Source organism: Sylvia atricapilla, chromosome 2 (assembly GCF_009819655.1).
Source record: "Sylvia atricapilla isolate bSylAtr1 chromosome 2, bSylAtr1.pri, whole genome shotgun sequence".
Taxonomy (NCBI): Eukaryota; Metazoa; Chordata; class Aves; order Passeriformes; family Sylviidae; genus Sylvia; species Sylvia atricapilla.
In genome coordinates, this window is record NC_089141.1 from 47,116,605 (window position 1) to 47,139,350 (window position 22,746).

Sequence of the window (22,746 nt, forward strand, 5' to 3'; positions counted from 1 at the left end):
GCTGACAAAGTTTTTAGAAGAATCAGCAGCAGACAAGCTCTATTTTGTCTCAGATACCATAATTATGAAATGCTGCAGGAAATTTATTTCACTAAGTGAGAAAAAAAAAAAAAAAGTACTGTTATTCCCAGGAAATAATATCTGGAAGGATGATACCAAGAATATGTGAAACAAAAAGTATTTTGGAAACTGATTCTTATTTTTCTTCATTACCATTAAAATATGCATAATGATGTAGTGTGATTATATGAAATAAAACCTTAGGAATATGGAAATTGTACCTAGCAATTAAGTATTTTGTATAAAATAGAGATTAACAAGAAGTGAATTTCTTCTGCCTCATTTTTCTTCTGTGAATTCAGTTCCTTTTTAGAAACCATTATTCAAGATAAAAATGATATCAAACTGAGTTTTCTGTGGCTCTTTCAGAGGTGAATACAAAGCAGTGAGCTCTGGCTTATTTGCCGTGATGAATTCAGCTTGCTGTCTCTCATCTTTGTGAAAGCGGGGGGGGGCGGAAAAAGTGTCAAGAAGAAAATGACAACACGTTTTTCTGTAGCAGCGAAAGAAAAGCAGAAGCAGCCAGTCTGAATGCCGTGGGTTCAGTGCTCTGGAAGTGCTTCTCTTGTGCGACTGGGCTGAGGGAGAGCCTTTTTTCCTTCCCAGCGTCACTGCAATCAGATATATGGGTGCAGCTCAGCTTTACCGCAGCATGATGCAGTTGTGTATAGTTCAGCGTGCTCTTCTTGGAAACAGGCGGAAGGCGAGCAGCTGACCAGAGCAGGCAGAGGATGTTCATTAGAGCCTGCTTTTTTTCCCCCTAAAGCCAAGCGGTACGTGTGAGATTCCTGCAGCTGCAGCAGAGACGGCTTCAGTGGGGCTTCAAGTTGATCCTCGGTTCGCGAGAGGAGGCGCATCGGCTCGGGCTGACAGCTTCTGATGGGAAAACAGCTCCAGACGGGCAGGCTGCGCTTTCCCGAAGGCACGGCTCAGACCCTTCGGGGAGACACTAACTGTGCCTGGGGAACAAGTGCTGGGCTGCTGCCTGTGCCTGAACCGACCAGAAGGAATTTGCCCGCCTGTGGAATGGAATAAATGAAAATACTGAGTACCGAGGGGGCGAGGGAATAAAATACTCTTCAGATAGAATTAAGAACAAGCCCCGAAGGAAGAGCAAAGGACAAAAATCTCATGGTGTGTTTTTGTTGTTGTTGTTGAGCTTTTTTTATTTTTTTATTTTTAATGAGCTTACCTACCATGAACGGAAGAAGTGGATCTGCGGAGACTTCATTTCCTCCTCTGACCCCTCGTTTGCATCACTGACTGGTGACAGTCACATCTACATACATAGTACCTGCCACTTCAGCTGCTCAGAATTATAGAAGCCTCTTTGTATGCAGCAGACATGGCTAGCCAGCAGGATTCAGGCTTCTTTGAGATCAGTATCAAATATTTACTGAAATCCTGGAGCAATAGTGAGTAGCAGAAGAGTAATCTTTTCATATTACGCATTGCTTGGTAAATAGCTAGGATAACCTGAAGGATACAATCTTACCTTTCTGTATGTTTGTGTTATATAAACCAAGTAATTTTTGCTTTTGTCAGCTCTAAAAGTCAAAATGTCAGAGATTTAAAGAGGTTTCATTAACTGCAAAGGCTGTAATGAGATTATACTAGATTTTGCTTGATTGAATTCTGAAGTTAGGCTGCTTTCTGGGTCTAACAGTACATTGCAGGGAGTGCATTCCAAACAGCATTTCCTGCCTATATGTTTGTTTGATTTGTTCAGACTTTATCTAAATATTTTTTAAAATTATGTTTAATCACAAGGGTGTGGCATTGCTCAGAAGTTGTTGTTTTATTAACTGTGCACCGAGGACAAAGTATAATTATTTTACTTCAGCTCTGAAAGTCATTTTGATGTGATGTGATGGGAAGCAAAACATCAATTGCTTATAGCTGCACTTCCCACCCTCTATGCTTAATTTCAGAATCTTATGCAATATTTCTAGCCAGAAAGAATCCATCTGTTTATCTGATCCAGGCTAGGTTTTGCAGAATGTAAACAAATAGCATTTTAGTCTGCCTTAGTCTTTTCAGTACTGCTGTTCCTGATTTCCACTGCTTTTTACATCAATTACTCTATAGACGTTTTAGCAATATTATGTAATGAAGATGTCTGAATAAAATTCATTGCTTGCAAATATATTCAGATTAGGTAATGTGATAGCACTGGCAAAAATTTGCCTTTTAAGTTAAAGTACATGAACAGTATAGTCCTTCTCTGTAGAAGCTTTTATTAACAGTGCTAAATCTCCATATTTAACTGTTTTTGAAAGGTAGAACACAATGTCTGTGGAAAAATCCAACTTGACTACATGTGAAATAAGGTTCTGATCATACTAATATCTATAATTTAATAATGTCTGCATAAAAGATTAGTATTTAAAAAATCTATAGTATAAAAGAATTGCAAGATCTCTTCAATACGAGGAGAGTACCTTATACCTGCAAAGAAATAAACAACACTGTATTAGATGTGTGACATGCAAGACTCGTATTCATTAAATGATATCCATAGAAACTGTATTTTTCCAGGTCATTTGTAACCTCAGTAACACTGTGGTGCTTGTTTGAATCTGTTTTTCTACCACAAGTGTGAAGCCACCAGGGAATAATAGTATTACCTAAACATCATTGCTTATCTCCCTCCTACAAAAATATTTAGTGCATATTCATTCAAATAAGGGATCCCACAAGGACTAGGAGAGAATTTTATGATTCAGTTACCTTCTTGGACTAATGTTATTCAAATACTGAGAATATAAGTGTCTATTCTGACAGCACATATTTCATAACAAGCAAGGCACAGCTTATGACAGAAGAAAAACAAGTCAGTTTATGATGCAGAAATCAAATCAGTTCTGGCATTAATTTTGTAATAGCCTACTGTAACTTGAAGTAAAACCAGCACTTTAATATAAGAATATTAAACCAACTACATTGTATAATTAAATATAAAATGTTGATTTTTTTCTTTTTCCTTTATCTTGAAATATATTGGAAGTATTTCAATATAGTAAAGGTATTTCTGGTCTGAAATTAGAAGTCCTTAAGTTCTAGTTTAGGGAAAGGGAAACAGTATATGAATAATTTATATTTCTGGCATCCTTTATTGGATAAACACCCCTTCTACTATATCTGAAGAAACAGTAAGAAGAAATAGAGTGAATGATCCTAGGTTGCCTTAAACTTGTTGGCAATTGGGGTTTTTTTAACTTTCATACTGGAAGAGTATGTTCATAAATCTGAACGTATCCTATCTAGCTGAAAAACAAACTATTTGATAAAAAGGCAGTAGGGAGTTCAAAAAACCTAGGGCGTTCTTCAGCTCTGCTATGTGATGGGTGGAGCAGAGGAAAACACTTCTCTTGCTTGAGAAACTGCTGGGAAGCCTGCACATGCATGCACAGGAGCATGTTTTTCAGAGAATAGGTGCTCTGTCTGCACACCCAAGACCAGAAGCCATAAATTATGTTGGAGCATTTACATGGCAGCAAGAGTTTTACTCAGTTTCATACAGTTTTAAAAGAAAAACAACTTTGTTTCCTACAGTGTATATTTTGCTGCAGTGTTAAGAGTGTAGAGGTGCTGTCCATGATGTTTTAAAACATCAGTTTAAACAGCATTTATCCTTCCCAGACTTTTTAGTCCCACCAAAACCAGGTCTTTCCATTGATTTGTGTTTTGGCTTACAGAGAACATTAGCATTTTCTAGCAGATTGCCATCCACATCTGTTGCCCATACCATGAAATATACTCAGTTATTCTACGTGAAATGATATTTTTCCCTGATTTTGCTATCTGAGGAGTGTAACAAGCTAGTGTTCTCGACATGCCAGGCAGGATTTCAGTTCAGTGTCACACAGCACTGGCTGAGGTGTTCACCCAGCATGCTGCTTGCATTTGCATGTTCATCATCTGGCTAAGGAGGCAGGTAATTTATGGACAGTGGGGTTCACTTTAACAGTTGCAGGCAGGATGATGCAGTCTGATACAGTCCGTGGTGTGTTCTCAGAGAGCCTGCGCTCTTCTTCCTGGGGGATAAAAAAGCAAAGTCACAGTCTGGCCTTCCAATCATCCCATCAAACTGAGAGATCTCAAAATACTCCTTTGTGCCGTTCCCAAGGCAGACTTCTGCTATCTTCTGTGTCCATAAGATACCGTGCATGTTGTCCTGTCTGGAAAATGTTCCTGTGTTGTGTTGGAGATGGAATCAGAACTGGGATTCTCAGCTTGGAAAATAAGAATAATCTAAGGGGCTTTTTTGCCCATCTTATGTGAATTCTTGTATTTACTTAAATATTCACGTGTTTTTGATCAGTGTTGCATTAGTCAACAACTGCCTTAATCATTTGCATTACTTCTTTTTGAAAGTACTGCTGAAATGGCTATGCCTCCACAAGGTGAGTGGTGCTCACTTGGCCCACTGAGGTTTATTCTGACAAGAATAAAATAAGGCTTACCAAAACTAGGACAATTAAGAATCTTTCCCACAAATTTGTTGTGGAAATACTGCAAAATGCATTTCTGTAAATAAACATTTGTAATTTATTCAAGGCATAATACATGAATACAAATGTTAAGAATTTTAAGCCTGATCTTTCCTTAGATTTTGTTTTACTCTTTTGAATAAATAAGATAGATTTCTTCTGAATTTAATTTGCAAATTACTTTTTCAAATTCATAGTTTTAACTATGAATTTCAAAAAATCTATATAGAAATTTTGAAATCTAGCTACAAGAACCTAGAGTACCACCATTATAAACTGCAGAAAAGTCTATAACAAATTCTGCCTTTTGCAGTTCCTAGATCTGATCAGCAATTAAGTTTATTGGAGGAAAGGATTCTGTAGAAGAATCTAAATGGCACAGGTAGATGGCTCACTCGTGCTCTCACAAGTCAGCTCCTGTGTGGGCTTGTAGAAGCTGCATTTCTTTGTCTCACAGTGGCTGGAGATGGGTTTTAAGGTTTCTTTCTGTGTAATGAAATGATATTGCATATTTTGGATAGGGAATATTGTATTTGGCACCTCTCATAGAACAGAGTTATCTGCAGGGCCTGGTTTTAAGGATTGCAATGCTTGTTTATCTACCTTTGAATAGCAAGGGGTTTTTCTGCTGACTTGTGTTTAATGCAGACTCAGAATACGGACTTTCCTAGTATCAGGACTTCTGGTCTCTTTCTCATGGCCATACTTCCTTACCTTCTTCCACAGCAGCCAACATCCACATCAAAATCCTCGTGTCATCGTCCTCTTTCTCTGTGTCCCTGTGTGCCCGGTCCCTGTAGCAGTTGTCAAAAGCTACTTCTTGTCTACGAGTGGTGGTAACATCAGAGACAGCCCCGGCCTGGGACCACACAGACACCTACATCAGCTCACAGTCCACAGCACTCCCAGTAGGATCTTTGGCTCGTCCACAGCTTGCTGCTCACGTACCGAGCTGGACACAGGGCTAGCGTCCGAACAAGTTCTGTGGTCAGAAGAGCATCAGGTGGCAGAGACTTCACAGTGGTCAGCATGGAGCCTGGAGGGTGGCTAGCTGACATGTGGTCAGCCGTGTTCTGTTCTTCTCTTGAAGATATGTTTCTACCATGTCAGGAGAAGAAATTAATGAAGAACATTTAGTCCTTCAATAAATGAACATAATACACAAGGCAATAAAACTCAGCCTTTTTTACAGAGAATGTTCATGAAGTCCTGTGTAGATGAGCAAGAGAAAACAGAAGGCCATGAACACTTTCTTAGCTGAAAGTCTCTGTTATGTCCAAGTCTCTGATGCACTGGTTTGATCTTCTAGTTAGATTTTATTGTGCATAAGTGTGACAACAGCTGTTTTGTAGGGTTCCCTTATCTGCCGTCAAACACAGACCTGTTTATGGCTGAATACACCGAGCACACCATGCTATCTGACTTAGAGATCTGTAGCAAGATACCAATCAAGGAAAGAGACTCCTCTTTGTTTCCCAGCTCCCACTTAAGACGAACACATTCACTGAACAAGGAGAACCTATCATTCCTTCCCCTCTCTCTCTGGCATCCGTCCTCTTGCCGGCCCAAATAACCTGATTCCAGAGGCTGATGTGCTGCAAGCTCGCCCCCCAGGCAGAGGATCAGTTCTCTCCCGAAGCGGCTGGGAAAGGGCCGGTGGCTGCGGTGAGCAGACCGGGAAACTGGGGCCCCTGTGTCCTGCTGGCTCCTGAGGTCTCACCCCCATACACCTGCAGAGAGATCCCCCTTCCACTGCCCTGCCTTCAGGGAGCCCTGGGTTTAGCATCTGCTCCTGTCTTGGCATCTGAGCCTGCCTGGGACAAGGGATGCCATTAATTCAAGGTGTTGTGCTGTGTGAAGGGGATTGATTGCTCTGTCCATTGAGCCTGAAGGGAGGGTGCTTAGTGTATTCTTCAGCTCTAGGTAGGCTGTGTTTGTCAGCAGTAAAGTGTCTTGCTTGATAAAGGTGGCTCTTATCTCTCAGGAACTTTCTTTGTATTTGGTCTGATCCAAAGGGAAAGGTAGTAAACCACAGTGTTTAGGCTGTTTATGTTCTGGTCTACCCATCTTAGAACTTGCATTGTGACATGGCTCTTCTCAGAAGCAAGGGAAAGTGAAAGTTTTATTACTTTGGAAACATGAGAACTCTTAGAAAAAAGGAATTTTTGTTTATTTTGATGTTTGCTACTCTGTTGAGGACATTCCAGAAGTATTTCTACCATACTGAGAGGGAAAAATAGGATGAGAAAATCATAAATGCTTTATTGCAAGACTCACTTGATTTGGAGAATGAGTTTCCTTGTCATTAAAAAGTTTGAATTACTGCAGTAAAAATCTACAAATGCTTTGACGGCAGTATAGTACATAAATTTTTATGGTAAAATTTCAAAACACCGAAATACAAGATGATCTGGAAAACTAAGCTTTGTTAATTACTGGTAGATATTCCATAAAGGTTCTAATTATTTTACCTGTGGTAAAAACAAAACTATTCTGTTATACTATATGTATTCACTTCGAGTAATTAATTTGCGATGTCCTTGATGTTGTTGAAATACCAGCAGCTTGTTTTTTTTCTGGTATTGCTAGTTATTATGCACAAGGATCAGGGAAAGAACCAGCAATTCTTATATTTTCTCTATTCATATGACATACCATTGAATAAGCTAAGGTATCTTTTATTTTTATATGTCTATATAAATATAAAAACTATAATTATGAAAAAGAGAGTGTAAATGAAGTGATAAACAGGATATCTTAGGAGTATAAAATGTACAATAGTGTTTAAAATTTAATACTGGAGAATATAAGCTATTATACTAATGTATTACAGTAAATTGCTACTTAACAATCCTTTTGTATTTTCTCCACTTCTGATACACTCATTGCATTAATAGTTTAACTATTTTCTGTGTATTGACTTGGGGGCAGTAGGAGGCATGCTCCACACCTACACAATTACAGTTGCAGGTGATTGTCTTTATTTTCTGTATTTATTCCTGAGTTTCTAAACAATCGGAAACTACAGACACTTGCTATGAGTTGGTAGCCCTAGAGACTGAATTCTTGTGGGTGTTGAAACCATGAATGGCACATACAACATTGCAGTAGCTGTGACTGGGAGGGACAGTCTCATCCCAGCCTCTTACTCCTGTCCCTATGCTCCTACCCCTTCTTTGCCACCCTAATTACCCACAGAGTTAATATCTTCAAAGCTAAACTTTCTAAAATGGTGTAGATGCTGGTGTCAACATGAGAAAGGGGATAAGGGTACACTACTAGGAGTGTGAGGCGGTTTTGGCTTATTCCTGCGATTAGGCTGGTGGAACTGTATGGTAAATCATATTTACTTTAATAGTGAATCCTGTACCTATGCCTGCTTCTAAATATTGGCAATTTTGCATCCCTCTCTTTTCAGAGCATCAGCAGTGAAGTTGATGCCATTGTTTCCATGATAAATTTGGAATGCAGAATGATTTCACAGAGATAAGTAGCTGAGTTATTTGTGAGTTGGTAATTTTTGAGTCACTGCATTTGCTTAAACTGGATTACAATCAATTGTCTATGGAAAGAAAACCCCTTCTACTCAAATATTCTTTATTCTGAATCATCCGATCCTTTGTCTATTGCACTAGCTAAAAGGAATACTAAACACAATTGTTCAAACTTCACAGTAGCTCTAGCAGTGAGATATTTCAAGTTCTTGCATGTTTTATAATTTTAAGAATGCAAACAGAAAGGTGTTCCATAATAGACAAATACACAAAGCAGGACAAAACATCTGCTGACTGGCTCATCATCCTGGTGAGAACTGGAAACTAGGGGTACCAGTGGAGGGGGGATTATTATCCATGGTTCAGTTAGGTGGCAGTAAACAGGGGTGGAAAGTGAAGGATGCAGGGTGAAGGGAATAAGAGAAATGTAGTAGGAGCTGTAGAACGGGATGAAGAGACAGCCTTTTATATATTATATGCATACCTTAAATGATTGTATACAAATACATGCATTTGGAAAACATTCAGGAAGAAGTCAAGTCACAATGCAGTCCGAAGTTACAAAGTCACAGCAGTAGCAAGCTGGGTGTTAGCAGCTCACACTGTTGGAATGCTGGGATGGATGGATGGATGGATGGATGGATGGATGGATGGATGGATGGATACAAGCGTTTGAGGGATGACCTGCAAGGAAATAAGGAGTGGGCATTGCTGTCTTTGTGAAGGAACTCCTTAACGATCTGGAGTTCTTCTATGGGATGGAGGGTGACAGTGTGGTGGAGACTTGGTGGGTCAGGATTAGAACAGATGACTTGAAGTGTTACAGGGTGGTGGTGGGAATATGTTACAGAGCATTGATCGGGGCGAGGAAGTGTAGAAAGTCTTCTTTGAACAACTTGAGGAATTGTTGATGTTGGTTCACAGGAGATACTTGAACTTCCTGATGTCTGCTGCAATTGCAAAATAGTAGGATGCAAGCAGCCAAGATTTCTTGAGGGTGTTGGAAGTAACTTCTTGAATTACAGTGGATCATATGGGTGAAGTGCAACTGGGTCTGCTACCCACAAGGAAGACCTGACTGGAGCTCATTTTGATTTGGAGCTCATTTTGATTTGGAGCTGAAAATGCTGAGAAGAGTGGGGAAAGAGTGGCTGTGTCCAGACCCTAGACTTAAGGAGAATATTTCAGTTTTGTGATTTCAGAAACTATTACTAGGGATCTCATGAGGAACTTAGGAAAGCTGACATGTCTCTGAGGTCAGCATCTTCCAGTAACAAGAGTGGACTCCCCATGCTTAAGGAAACAAGCAGGAGTATGAGGAGACTGGCTTGGCTTATCAGAGATCTCTTGGCTGAGATCCACTGTGAAAAGGTAATATATCCCAGGAAGAAGTGTGATTTGTCTGCAAAGAAGGAATTTATAGACATTGCCTGGGCATGCAGGGACAGTCCTTGGGAATTCAAAACGCAACTGAAGGTGGGCTTTGCAAGTATTATCAAAGTCAAGAAGGAGAGTTACTGTTGCTTTTTTAATGGTAAAAGGCTGAACAAGGGCAATTCAGTGCTGAATGAGGCAGGGAATTTATTGATAGTGGATTGAAGTACTGAGTGATACTTCTGCCTCTTTCTTCAGCAAGATGGTCTCTCTGGCCTTTGTTTGCCAGGTTCCAGAGTTCCCCTTGATATGGCGCATCTCAAGGGGGGAAATGTAGAATTTGTTAAAGTTCAGAGTTCAGAAGCCCAGACTCTCTTCTTCACAGGAACTACTGAGAAGCCTGGCAATTCCTTACATATTCATGATCTTCTATATATTGCCAATTATAGTCACATTCAAAACCGAGGGATGGCAGGGTTTTTCTTTTCACAGCAGACAGCAAAGCTTGCTAAAACAAGCCACTGAATGAAACACATCAGAAAAACACTGACTTCCTAGTTTGCTCTCAGCCAAGTACCAGTAGTTTCACTGAGTTACTGAGTGCCACTTGCTTCTTCATCTGTGTGAAAGAGATATCACAGATATAGAGACACCCCCCAAAATATTGATGTTTGTGCATACTATAAGATCACTGATACAACTGGTATTAGAGGTGCCTGAGAGGTTCATCTTTGTCATGTCTCAGAAGAGAGATTTTGGGGCCTTTTTCAGGACACTGGTTTGAAGAGAAATTCGAGTGTTGTTTTGTAAATACTGTGAGATCACTATAGTGACAGTATCATGTTTCTCTAGGGGAATACATGGCTGATAAAGAGCTTAATTAGGTGAATGGAGCCTTAGGAAAGAAGTTTCACACATTAAAAAAAAAGGGGGAGGCCCTTTTGGGAGGCATGCTATACAATGTTTATCCTGGATTCTTCCTATTTTTTCAGAAATTTGCAGCCAACACATGTGGTGCTAATGCATACAAGTTGAGAGACTGCTATGGTTTTTCACTAGTCAGTGAGGGGGTGAGAAATCACAGTTTGTGTATGTCCAAAATGTGAAGATATTAGATGGATTAGTATCAGACAAGGACTGATCAACAGAATGCATCAGATCTTTATTTTATCTATAATCATGAAGTTGCAGATGGTTTAGTTTTATTTTGAGAAGCTTGACTTTGGAAGACTAATTTATATTCCCTTGAATTCTTAAGTAGTACATGGCTCAGCACAGAAGTCTGACAAAGATATTGGTTCCAAGGAATTATCCTATAATTGGGTGGTCATTATGCTAACATTTTTTCCTAATCTCAAGATATCTCCTCTCTCTCTAACTTTGAAGAGTCTGAACTTGTATGTGGAGTAAATTAAACTTCAAAGGATGTCCATATGTAAATGGGTTTGTTTTGATACCATTTTCCTTGAACAAGTTTTGTCGAACACAATATATGGAATTATCTTTCTTACTGCATTTCTGATTATAATTTATGAATGCCTTTAAATGTGTGGATTAATTTGGTTTTTTTAGTCAGAAGGTTGCCTGGATGGAGTTTTGTCAAAGTTCTTCCTTGAGAAGTTTGCAGAGTGGGTTTCTGCATGTACTCACAGCAATGCATTGTTATGTGTTTTCAAAATGAGATTTATTTCCCTATTACTGAGATACAACATGCTGAAAGTATTCATTCCCTTGTAACTGGAATTGTTATAGATAGCTCTTCTGTGGAAACACAACTTACTTAGTCTGCCTGCCTGCCTTTTTTTGGACGTGTTAACCAAATTCAGGACAATTCAGAGAAGGGTAGAATTCTTGAAGGTACTTTAGTTTTGGCAAATCTGCAGATTAAGGCTATTATACAGTGAAGAGGGAATCTCAGATGCTGAAAAATGGCTGCGTGAGCCTCCTGCCTTCTTAGACACAGGGAAATCCTTGCTGTGACAGCCTTCATAAATACCCTAGCTGTGAAACAAGCTTCAGTCACACCTTTGAGAGAATTCCACACAAAACTCATTGTATTGCCTATTTTAAACTACATTCACAAGATGCAAATTGACATTCATTAATTCAGGTGCAGGGAAACCTCTGCACATAACTTGGTTGCAGTGGTCTCCATTATACTAATATTCATACAGTGCTTCCCATCTGGAAGCTTTACAGACTTACATTCTTCCAGCATTATTACCTGAATATGAAGGATTGCTTTATTGCTATTTCTGGGCAAATCAAAACAGAGAAATTAATTGGGAAACACATATTGTGCGTTAGATCTGGAAATGAGACCCTGTCTTCTCTTTTTGTACTGGAAGAACCCTTTTTCCTCCACATTCTTGGTAGCCAAGTGACACATTGTAAATCATGACTCAGGCAGTTAATGTATATAATGAAATTTTTAATTGACAGTAAGTAGTAATTTTCATATGGAAGTGTCATTGAATTGTTTTAAAATTCCACAGCATGCATATTTGTTGCTACTGATGTCTTAAATGAGGAGAAAATTACTTAGCTCTATTTCTTTCTATGAAGGCAGATGTTTGAAACAAATAACCTCAGGCCACCCTTTAGCTGTGTGCCATCTGAACCAAAGCTAGGTGGTTATTTTGATTTTTGTTCTATTGTTCATAGGCAGGAAGATGGGACAGAACAGTGTATGTATTCTTTACTGGGATGAGTGTGTTTGATCAAGAGCATTTCTGATTCTCTGGGAATCGGAAGTTGAAATGTATCACTTTTTGAAATACAGAAGTCATCAGGGTTTGTAATAAATTAAGCAAAGTCTCAGTGTGTCCTTGGTGAATCTTTAACAAATATGTCGTGGAAAATGAAAATCTTTTCAAAGGGAATGTGAAGTTAAGAATGTTGATTGTTTTTACTCATTTATCTGTCATGTATCCAAGCAGTAAGGGATAGGACAGGTAGAAGTGAATGTTACAGGAACCTGCAGACCTCCATAGCAACTGAAATGACTGAAATAATTTGAATTATTGTTTTAATGAACTTTTTAAAGGTGTTAGTATAGAGAAGTTGGAATATTCTTTTCTAAAATAAATGGTTGTGTGTATTTTGCTGTGCCTGTTTTTTTCTGTAAATCCTCTCTTTTCCTGAGCTCTGCAGTTTGGGCTAAAGCACTTCTAATCTTAAGGTCCATGAAGGTGAATTTTACAATTTTCTGGTGAAATAGTTCTACCCTTGTTGGAGCACTCTAATAGTGAGAAAACACAGAAGAAACCCTATTGTTTGTTCACGTTAAACATTCTCTTGCTGGGAATGGGCTGGGGGCAGAGACCTTACAGCCAGCTGCCTCTGTTCAGTCATTGCACAAAGAAAGTGAGGGCAGAGGGGGGTGAATCTGCAATATAAATCCAGCAAAGACTATGTGGAAATGAAAGAAGAAGAAGCAGGGGAATCATTATGGAGAAGGAGTCAGAAATAGAGGAACCGATACTTCCCAGACAGTGGGAGTGGAAATTAAGAGTGCCTGGTATGAGATGGAACCACGGAGACACTGGAGAGGGGTGGGTGAAGGGATAGGGGTGGAATGGAAGAAGGAATAGGATGGGGTTAGAAGGGCTGGAAGGGTGAGATAAGCAATGTTTAGATGGGTGAACAGTGGACAGGAGTCCGGAACTAGAATAGGGAGCCTGAAGTGGGGAAGACACAGCCATGAGGAGACACCAGATTGTAGAGATGGAGTAAGAAGAGAGCAGCTGGGGAGATGGGGGAGGTGAGAGACAGAGAAATCCCCTCCCAAGAGCAAAATGCAGTGCAGGAGACCTGATTTCCATCCTATGTCCTTGCTTTATAACACATCCTTCCAGCACAGGGTATGCCTTCCTTTGCCTCCGTGCTTGGGTGGACATAAAGTGTTAAATGTTATCAGGTGAAGAGAACAGCAAGTGCCTTGTGCATGCTGTTAAGGTAACTGGGTCAACAGTTGGTTCATTTGGCATCAGATTAATCATACATCCTCTATATTACCTCACTTCTGAAAGCCTGGGCCCAGTGAGGTAATGCAGCACAGTGGAAAGCACACAAATGAACAAAAAAGTGTCCTCTCAGCTTATTATTCTGTTTATTATTACTTGTAATGCAGTAACAGGTAACTTCCTAATGGACTTCTCCTCCAATACAGGAGGTAATGTCTAAGCTAATAATAAAAACTAGTCTGTAGTATAATCACCCAGGGGAGGGTGTCAGACAGATCTGGGCACTTTTGACAGTTCTCAGCTAAATGAAGAAACAAACCATGTATTTGGGCATTAGGGAATATTTGAGTGTCACTCAGAGTACATTCAAGCATAATAGTTTTATGAGCAATGTGTTAAAAACCGGCATGAGGCACTGTAAATATTAAAAATGTCCTTGTGGATGGTTTGTTATCACATTAGATTGAGCTAAGCAGTTGTGTACTGCAGGGATGGACTCTCGACTTTATCTCCTCACCCGGGATTTGAAAGAAGGGAAAGAGCATGTTTGTGACATTTAAGTATACATATACACATTGAAGTATGTAAGTATTAGTGATGAGAAAGTAGAAAAAATAATGAAGTGAAATAAGGAGTAAAAAAATTTGGAATAAAATTTGGAATAAAATTTGGAGTAAAAACCTGGAAACTTATTTACCATGTGAATCTGTAAATGTCTTTCAATATAGAATTTATTTTTAAAGCATGAAAAAATAAGACTGGCTACATCCTTAAACTGTAGTGTAAAGTCCAGCTCTTCACTGGAAGGGGAGAAACAGGATTTCTCACTGCAGCTGCAGTGACAGAAGGTCCATGTATTAGCATAGCTGCTCCTGGGCCAATTCCCAGCTCTGTTTTGCCCAAAGTGGGAATTCCAGATGACTGAGTGCTACAATGGAGCTCTGAGAATGGTGTTTACAAGTAAGGGTTTTTCATTTATTTGAGGACAAGCAGTAGTCCTTCAAGGAGTAAAATGGAAGCATCACACTGCTGGCAAGTTATATATTTATTTAAATTTATCATGTGCTTTGATATTAGTAGATACTTAGAAGGACTATCTACCTAATATTAATGCCATTGTTTCCAGATCACCATTTAGTCTGTTACTAATTTCTGCAGCAATTTCCTTCTTACATAAAGGAATCTATCCCTGCAAGATATTGAGATAGGTTTTTTTCAAACTTGCTAACACTGGTTTCAATCAAGCATTTTTCTCCATTAGGTACGAAGAGGTGTATAATACTTTTCAGAACCTCTTGCACAGCTAGCACACTTACTTACCAATTTTCAGCCTAATCGGTAAACTTTCCTAAAGCCTGACTGAGATGTCATGCATTTTTAAAATTCCATTTGTATGATGATAATATCCTTGGGGCATGAATTTTTGTTACAAAATTCTCAGTTTTATAATGCTAAATCCAAAAAAGACATTTCAAGTTGGTATTGTTTACATTTATTGGGTTGGATATGTTTACCTGTTTTATAAGGAGCAGAGTTCAAAACATTTGGCTAGAAGGTTCAAATCTCTATATTACTGTTATGTGTAGGTGTGTGTAAATATAAATAACAAATTATGCCTAATTTATACAGAAAAGGATCTTCAGTCATTAAAGTTCCTTTAAACTTTATTAAGCTTATTTAAACTTTATTAAGTCATTAAACACAAGTGACCAGTGAACATTAAATGTCATAAAAGACAAGTGACAAGTGATCAATGGCAATCTTTTTCAATCTCTTTCTTCTGTTTTGAATCACAAAATGCATTTTTGATTCAAATGATAGCTATGATTTTCCATAAACTGTAGAAGAACTGGCTTGGTGTCCTGAAAATCAAATAAGTATCTGCATTGATAATTTAAGTAAGATATACTGAATAGCATTTTCAGGAAGCTGAATATTGTCCTAAGGGTTTTCATGGAAAACTAGGGAGTATTTAACTGTTTATATCAGTGGAAGGAATTGTAACTAGATTGATTTCATTAAAAACAAAACAAAACAAAATCACCACAAACTTTATTTTAAAATTACTGTATTATTTATTCTATATGGAGGTTTTTTAAAGGTTAGAGATGGGATTTCAAAACCTTGAAGTTTAATTAAGCATTTAACCCCAAACTATCACATTTTGGGTGAATTTTTTAGCTATTAAGCTGTTACATAAAAAGCAATTACAGCCAAACTGAAAAGGAGAGGAGATGCTTCTCTGTCCTGCTTTAAACATTTGAAGTGGCCCAACAATGTGAGGTCACTGTGTGGATATATCTGAGGCAGTGTTGGCTGCTGGGGATCCTGTTCTGAGATGCTGCTTTACCTAGTAAATTTTCCAGCGAATTTTATCCAGATTTATCCAAGTGATTTATAATTTGGGTCATTTTTTAATGGTTTCTGTTCCACTGGCTGATTTTAAGCCCAATTGGTGAGCCCTGAGCGAAAGCGTCCTGGAAATATTTGCCACATCCCCACAAAGGCAATGATAGGCTGCCAACATGGGAAAAATTTCTTTGTATATACAGAAAGAAGTGCCAATGCTGGTGTTTAAATTCTTAATATGTTAACAGGGTTATGTACCATTTCAGGTGTCTGAGGTTCATGCTTTGTATCATTTTGTACATGCTTTCTTTCTGACAAAGGCGTTCATTATCATTGGGATGCCATGGAGTACTGATCACATGGATCTAGGAATAATAACCCATTATGCTAATATAGCTTGTCATTGTTTTTGATGTGAAGTGATATCCCATAACAACATCTGATGTTTGTAACTAATGGAATTTATGGTAAGATCACAGGTCATGGAACAGTGTTGGAAAAATTGCCTACACTTCACTTTGAATTCTCTGATTACCTACCTATTCGCAAAACCATTTGTGCATTTTTAGGTCAGTATTCTTCTGGTTTTAATGGCTTTCTGCAGTGAGAATTGGAGGTTTCTAACAGAACAATTCTGGCCTATTTGCTTAATGCTAGAAATGTGTGTTTTTCTTCTGAGCTCTCCGGGCCCTTTAAGAGCCACAACTGTGATAGTCTGATCATACAATTTATATTTGTACCTGGATGTACAAAGAAAAATCAAGTACTGATAGAAATTCAGACTTCTGCTTCTTGATATTATCATGATTAGAGAAAGAAGAATCCTTCTTACAACATCTGTATCCTAGCTTTACCAATGAGAGATTGTTCTCAGAACTGTGTTTTCTACTAATATATTCAGCAAGTCATAAATTATACAACCAGAAAAAACATTGTGTCATCCAATCTGTGCTCCGCATAGAACAGGCTTTATGGCTTCTCTGAATTAATTTCTGTTTGAGACAAAGCACATCTTCAAAAAAATCTTAATTTAAAATTCTCAATAATAGAAGAATCAGCACCAGACTTAATAGCATTCTGGCAGTTAATTTTCCTCCCTTTTTGTTTAACTTCTTTAATGCATTTGTCTAGCCTAAAATTCCAGACATGGGATGTTACTGAAAAAAAAGCTGTCTCTTAGCAAATTTCTATTCCTGATATTCATGCTTAATGGGCTTGGAAATCATGTCACCTAACTTTCAGGCATCCTTAGTGTTTGTATTTTACATCTTACACAATCAAGCCTGGTTTTTCTGACATCCAGTGAAGAGGTGCAGGGGTACAGTTCAGATCAGATGCTTTAGAGATGTTTATTGTAATGAATCACACTTTGGATGTGCCTGAGTGCCTGTTCTGTCTAAAAAAGGTGTTAGGGGGTAAGAGGCTCCATGAAATATGTTTTGCAAATTGTAGGAGCAGTAAGTGTACATTTCTGCTGTAGAGGATACGATGGTGCAACTTTCTCATGGTCAAACTAAACTAAACTTCAAGGCAACTTCTGCAGTCATGAGTTATTTTTCACATTTCCCGAATGTTCTCTAGTTCACCAGCATCTTTTCTCAAGCTGCAGACACCAGCACAGGACTGAGCATCCAGCAGTGGTTGCAGAGCCACTGACAATGAAGCAGTAGGGCTTTCCTGCTTTTGCTTTTTTCATACTGCTTGAAAAGGCTCTCCATAGCCCTTCATGTCACAAGAATAGCAAGCCTGTTTCCAACACATTAGTCATCCTGGTCTCAGGCCTTTTTTCATCATCAGTGTTTCCTAGGGAGAGAAAGCCACTATCTGTCTGTGTGGCCTTGTCTCTGGCTGTGCAGTCCTCCATAGGTTAGAGTTAATATCTCATTATTATTTGCTTGTATTTAAGTTTCAAATGCTATTCAAACTGAGTTGAAGAACTGTTTTTGGGGTTTTTTTGCTATTTTTTCTGTCTGTCACCCTTAATTTGTGTTTTGCCTGTAAACTTCATAGAAAAGTTTTTCTTCTACATCATTAGCAGTAATTATAAATAGTATAGAACCAAGAACTGGTCTCTGTATCTCCACTAGAAACACATTCATTACAGTATGATTCTTCCTTAATTCATAGATGTTACCTATCTTTTAATCTGTATTGGTTGTGAATGTTGATTTTACTGTTTGGTAAAACAACAATCCAATTCCCAAGCAAAAATGTAAGACTACACTTTCAGCCTTGCTAACCAAATTGATAATCTCGTAAAAAGATATAGTTAATTTAATAAAATTTACTTTCCATAAACCTGTGATTATGGCATTGTATTATCATACTTTGGTTCTTTATTAATCAAATGCAGCCACTCCAGCATGAGTATCAGGCCAGCTGTGTTGTGTTTGCCTGGATTGCCCTTGCTGACACTTGAGAAAATTTGATACAACATTAGTTTTGTCCCAGCCCTCAGGAATACTGAATTTCCCTTTGACTATACTATAAAAAGCATGTTTTTTATTATTTTCAGATTTGATTAGGCTCTTTGGTTTTTCTAATTTAATTACTCTGTTTTTGCAGAGTTTAAGCTGTTTATTTGAAAAATCCAACGTGAACCCTAGGATTCTTTATTTTTGTAGTTAAATCAGAGTTCATCTCCATAGGTGTCTGTTCCTCTCCAAATTTAATAACATATTTCTGGCATTCCAAAACATTCAGATGTTTCAATGCATGGAAGGAGTTTTCTGTCATGGCCCACTGACCAGCTTGAGAGCGTTGTCCTGTCCATGTTGTATTAGGTATTTGCAACTGACTGGTCATGCAGAAGGTCCCTTGGACAGCAGCTAAATTCCATGCACTCCATTCATCTGTTCAAGTGAAAGTTTCTCAGTGGGCAGCTGCACTTGAGCCAAATTTTCAGAAACCTTCACTGAGCTCCTGTGGATGGTAAAATGCATTATCTTGTATTTCAGTCATCACAAAAAGTATTTATATCCTGGAGCCACAGTCTATCAAAGCAGCAAATGTTTGCATTTGCATTTGTATTTAGGTTTGTGGCTAAGAAGCAAATGAACCCACTTTCAAAGAACTGTTAATGTAAAGTAATAAAGGGATATTAGATACAATAGTATCATAATGGTCTGTGGCTAATAAAAGATGGCTGTAAGCAAAGAGGCCTGAATATGGAAGACAGACAATGTTATGAGTGTGCTGCTGCTGTCAGTATTAAGTCATGGCAGTAGTGATTCCATCAGATATAGAGCAGGGGATTGATAATAAATATTAATGCAGATTTTGGTTGCAAAATTTTTTCTTTGATTTTTCTTTGTATAGATGTTACTTCATGTGCTCCACTTGTAAAGGGAAACATGAATTGATGTCTCTCTCATGTTAGTCTTTATTCGGAGAAGTCTGTCCTGTGGTCTCATCACAGAAAGCTTCACAAAATTTTGTGAAAGTCTTCTTGGTTTGTGATGGTTTAACTTGCCAGTCCACAGATCCAGCTTGTGGCTTGGTTTACTGCTGGCCTCGTGCCATTTTCCACCCACACGAATAAGGGCAAGAATTTGTGCCAGCAACAGCTAAAATGCACCACAGTGCAGTTTAATACATACAAGGTGCTCTTGAAGAGTCGACAGATTTAAGAGTGAGAGTTATCACTAATAACTTTGGGCATCTTTGTTATCAGTTCTCTTTCAGTAATCACTGAATGAGGGATAGGCACATCTAGAAAGTGATTTATTCTGTCTTAAGATGAGAATCTAAGAAGGGTTTGATGGATCACCTAGAAACATCGGTCTCAATTTACCCAGAGCCTGGATGGCTATTTGATATTTGGTTGGTAGGTGGCTAAATTTGTAACTTTCCCTAAAAGGCACCCATATAGTAGTTCAAGTGCAACAGCATATGCAACAAAGCAAGTACAGTTTTAAAGATTTTCCTTAATAGTACTACACTTTGAAATATAACTAGGCATGACATCTTTGTTATGGCATGAAATAAGCAAAGCTGTAGCAAACCAACTCTTAGACATTGAACTGTGTTATGTCATGAGAACTAGAAGCTGTTTCTTCCTATACATTTGTAATAAAATACTGCTTATTTGTGCAAATGCATCACAACCCGCTGAGGTTTTCATACACATGTGTACATTGCACAGAAGATACGTCATCCACAAGCAATATGCTGTTTCCATTCCAGTGGAAAACAGCAGTTTTTAACAGCATGATCCAACGTGTCAGTAGTTTGGAAGAGCAAGTGTGAACAAAGAGACAACAAAAATTCAGGGATGGTTCCAGTTCTAACATCTGAGGTATCTATTGAAATTGGAATAGGGCTGAGATGTAAGCATTTAACGTCTCTGTTTGATAAAAAATAAATGGTTTAAATATATTTTCAAAATTCCATCTTATCCAGACTTACAGTTGTATTACAGAACATTTAAGTAGAAAAGGAACAGTATGTTGTCCCAAAGAGAAAATGTATAGCTGTCATGGTTTAAAACCAGCTGTCAACTGAGCACTACAAGGCTGCTTACTCACTCCTGTGTGCAGGCAGGTGTTCAGCCATTCCCAGGAAAGCTCCATTACAGCTTAGAGTAACTTGGGAAGACAGACACTGCAACTCTGAATGACCCCTCTTCCTTCTTCTTCCCCCAGCTTTGTGTGCTGAGCATGACACCACACAGTCTGGGATATCCCTTTGGTCAGCTGGGGTCAGCTGTCCCTGCTGTGTCCCCTCCCAGCTCCATGTGCACCTAGCCCACTCTTGGGTGGGATGAGAAGCAGTGATGCCTTTGGCTCTGTTTAAGCCCTGCTCAGCAGTGGCTGAAAAATCTCTGGGAGATCAACGCTGTTTCCAGCACAAATCCATAACACAGCCCCACACCAACTACTGTGGAGAAAATTAACTTTACCCCGACTAAAATCAGCACATCAGGGAAAGAAGATACAGGTAACATCCCCCGTGCTTGCAAGTCAGTCCCTCTTATGGAAGTAACTATTCCTTCTCTCTTGGACTCTTTTAGCCTTGTACTTCCTCAGCCCTTTTCCAAGTTCCCTAAAAATAATTCTTTTGCTAACACCCATCAACCACAAAATTACAGGAATATCTTCATCTCCCTGTCTCTGAAAAGGAAAGCAAATGCAACAAAATGTCTGTTTAAAAATCCTATAGGAAGCTATCTTCTGATCCAACAAAGTGGAGATTAGGCTTCTTACCCTAGTACCTAAAAAAAGTCCAAGAGTATGAATGTCTTTATTCAAAATCAAATTGTTTTTAAATTCTATTTGAGTGCAAAGAAATCCTGGTGTAGTTTCAGAAATAAACCTTGTCTCTGTTTTATTTTTTTTAGAAAAAAACCCAACAATTACTCCTCTGAAAATATCTTTTCACCCTTCTTTGGAGTGTTTTTCTTTTGGAATAACTGGAAAAGGTAAAAAACAACCTTGTGAAGTTATGTGGAAAAGATACCAAGATTTTGAAATCTTTTGAAAGTATATTGTTAGTCTCAAGTCAGTCTTCAAAGAGACAGTGTGTCATTACCATATAAAACACAGAAACTGAGAAGTATTTTTGTTTGATTTGGATCCCATCAGAAGCAACAAAGATATCTCCTTTATTGAGAAGTCACCCCTAAATAAAACACTCAAATGTGAGTTGTAGATTTTCCACAAGATTTTCCATGTCATTTAGCATTTTCAGTCTTTAATCTCATAATAAACCAAGAAACTTCTAGAATTGGTGCCATCAAAAACCACTGTGTTACATGCATATTCATGTATCTTCAGCACAGTGGTATATGCAGACAAGAAAATAATGATTTAGAGAAAAAGAAGCACAAAAATAGCTGGTGAGCCAAGAGAATGGGATGGAAGGAGAATTGCTTTCCTGTCTCACTCACATGTCTTGCAAGGATCTGAGATAAGAACCTAGGGAACACTGTTAAGCTGCTCAACTCCTGACCTGCCAGTTAGGAGAAAGAGAGAGGGAAAGCCTATATCTTACAGGATGCTTAGCCAAGTCAGCGAAAAGGCCTTTAAAAAGTCGATGGACACATATGACAGGATTTCCTGTTTGTTTATTTGTTTTGGCATCCATCATTCTTGAATCCTCTGTGTATGCAAGTGGAGAAAATGTGGTCCACTCACTGCTTTCCTCTACAGGCTCTCGCATCAATTACCCCTTTCTTGCAGAGAATTGCTGTACTCCTCTGAGGACTACAAAGCTTAACACTTACCTGCCATCAGCTGGGATGTGAGGGCCAGAAGGTTGCTAGTAGCTAATGAAATCAAACCAACAGTTTTATTCTTTCCAGTGTTCTAAGTTAAACTGGAACCTTTGGCTTCAAAGCTAACAGGCACTTCACCACATCAGTCTCAAGTAAGACCTATCTATATGTTACAGTCATGTAAGGGCTGTTCCAATGTTTCCCTGAGTTTGGGCAAAGATTGTCTGTATTAAGCTGATTATTTCCTGGTGGCATCCATTGCAGAAGATGGTTGCTTCATAAGCATTTCTGAGTGGCATGAACTCTTTGTAGACGTGCAGAGAAGAGCATTCCCCACAAGTGCTATGTTAGCATCTATAAGGCCTCCTGAGTGACCATGTATTTATTTCCAGGTTGCATTTTCTTTCTGTCTTGCAGAAGATTGGATCTGATTGTTTAAATATTGCCACATATGGGACATGTTCTTAGGCTCCATTCTGCAAATCGTCCATCCTTGGATCGAGGGGAGGGCTGAATGAGTTTGCTACAAGGAATTAGCCTTATGTCCCAAAATGTTCAGTCTCACTGAGAGTACCACATGGTCTGTTTTAGGCTTCTTTTTTTTATGAGATACTAAAAAAAAAAAATCAAGAATGGCAAGCATGTGCACACATACAACATTCAAGACTCCTTTTCCTTGGGTAGAGTAGTTGGGTTGGCCAAAGCTTACACTTTTTTGGCAATTCTGCCACTTCTTAGTGGATGTACTCAGTAATTTGTCTCCTGTTTTCTGTCTTTGCTGTTCCTTGAGTTCACAT

General features: G+C 38.6%; 1 protein-coding gene across 5 annotated transcripts in view; it reads left to right on the plus strand.

Moving 5' to 3' along the window:
• Positions 1-529: 529 nt before the first annotated feature.
• Positions 530-22,746, plus strand: part of FRY (FRY microtubule binding protein) — a 159,655-nt gene continuing 137,438 nt past the window's right edge. For all 5 annotated transcript variants that reach the window (XM_066313153.1, XM_066313156.1, XM_066313154.1 and 2 more), the window contains exon 1: positions 530-1,475. In XM_066313153.1, the coding sequence (XP_066169250.1) occupies positions 1,406-1,475 (70 nt within the window). In that variant the 5' untranslated portion in view covers positions 530-1,405. The remainder of the gene's footprint in view (positions 1,476-22,746) is intronic.